Source organism: Orycteropus afer, unplaced genomic scaffold, assembly GCF_000298275.1.
Source record: "Orycteropus afer afer isolate SDZICR_OR568_19922 unplaced genomic scaffold, OryAfe1.0 scaffold00043, whole genome shotgun sequence".
NCBI lineage: Eukaryota > Metazoa > Chordata > Mammalia > Tubulidentata > Orycteropodidae > Orycteropus > Orycteropus afer.
In genome coordinates this window covers 7,951,539-7,952,678 of record NW_006921630.1, presented here as the reverse complement: position 1 = coordinate 7,952,678, position 1,140 = coordinate 7,951,539, and the positions used below count along the sequence as shown (strand labels likewise).

Below are 1,140 nucleotides of genomic sequence, written 5' to 3'. Positions count from 1 at the left end.
CATAATAATAAGGTACCACTTATTGAAGAAATATTTTGCTTTAGGACCTGTACTTACTACACGTAATGCTTCATTTAATCTTCAAACCCACCTGTGAGATAGATCTTAATCTCCATTTTTCTTTTTTTAATGTTTATTGTGATTTGCGTGAAAGTTTACAGAGCAAATTCATTTTCCATACAGCAGCTCACATATACTTTTGTCTCATGACATTGACTGCAATTTCCTACAGTGTAACAATTCTCCTCTCACTTCCTCCTCATAGTTAACCTTTTTCCTGTGTCCTTCCCTCCCATGTACTCCTGCCTCATGGAGCAATTTTCCTGTGCATACACAGCCCTTCTATTCTCCCATGATTGATCTCTCCCAGGAATGTATCTACCTAATGTAAATGTTCAGCTCATATGCCACAGGAGTGGGTTCAATTCCAGACCTGAAAGACACTAGGGGCCATAGTCTCAGTGGTTCTACCAGGCTCTATCAGACTAGCAAACCTGGACCTTTTTTCTTTTTCCTTTAATGATTTTTATTTTTGTTCCACATTGTTCTCCCAGTCTATCCAGGATCTCTGTTCTGGTTACCTCTCTGCCAGGGTCTCAGGTCAAGGATGCACCCCACTCCTGGTACCATATTCTGTTCTGGTTACCTAGTGCTGCTCTGACAGATACCTAAAATGTGGAAACAGGAGTGGAATGCATCGTTGACCCGAGACCGTGGCAGAGAGACCCTGGCATACGGCATGAGAGACAACAGGAACAGAGCCAAGAGACCGGCATGAGAGATGGCAAGGGCAGAGCTGAGAGAACTGTTGTGAGACAGCGACAGCCTTACCAGCCCATGGAGGAGAAAGCGGATGCCATTGCCCAGGTGGCTTCCTGGCGGAGTGGGCTGCCTTCAAGTATTAATTGGTAGAAGAGACCGGCATGAGATGAAGTAGCAGGTTGGCCAGCTCACAGAGCAAGATAGCTGAGTGTCCTTTGGGCAGGAAGATTCCTGGTAGAGTGGGTTGCCCTGGGCATTAATTGGCAGAAGCAGAGAGACCAAGGAAACAGGAAGCAGAGCTGCCTCAGCCTCAAGGGTAGGACCATAGCCTTTGGGGATGGAACCACCACAGCCCCTTAGGTTTCAAAGAGCCAAACC

At 46.3% G+C, this 1,140-nt stretch overlaps 1 protein-coding gene across 1 annotated transcript in view; it reads right to left on the bottom strand.

Moving 5' to 3' along the window:
• Positions 1-116, bottom strand: part of LOC103194266 (major histocompatibility complex class I-related gene protein) — a 13,492-nt gene extending 13,376 nt beyond the window's left edge. Inside the window, exon 1 of the mRNA XM_042780518.1 lies at positions 92-116. Coding sequence (XP_042636452.1) covers positions 92-116 — 25 coding nt within the window. The remainder of the gene's footprint in view (positions 1-91) is intronic.
• Positions 117-1,140: the final 1,024 nt, after the last annotated feature.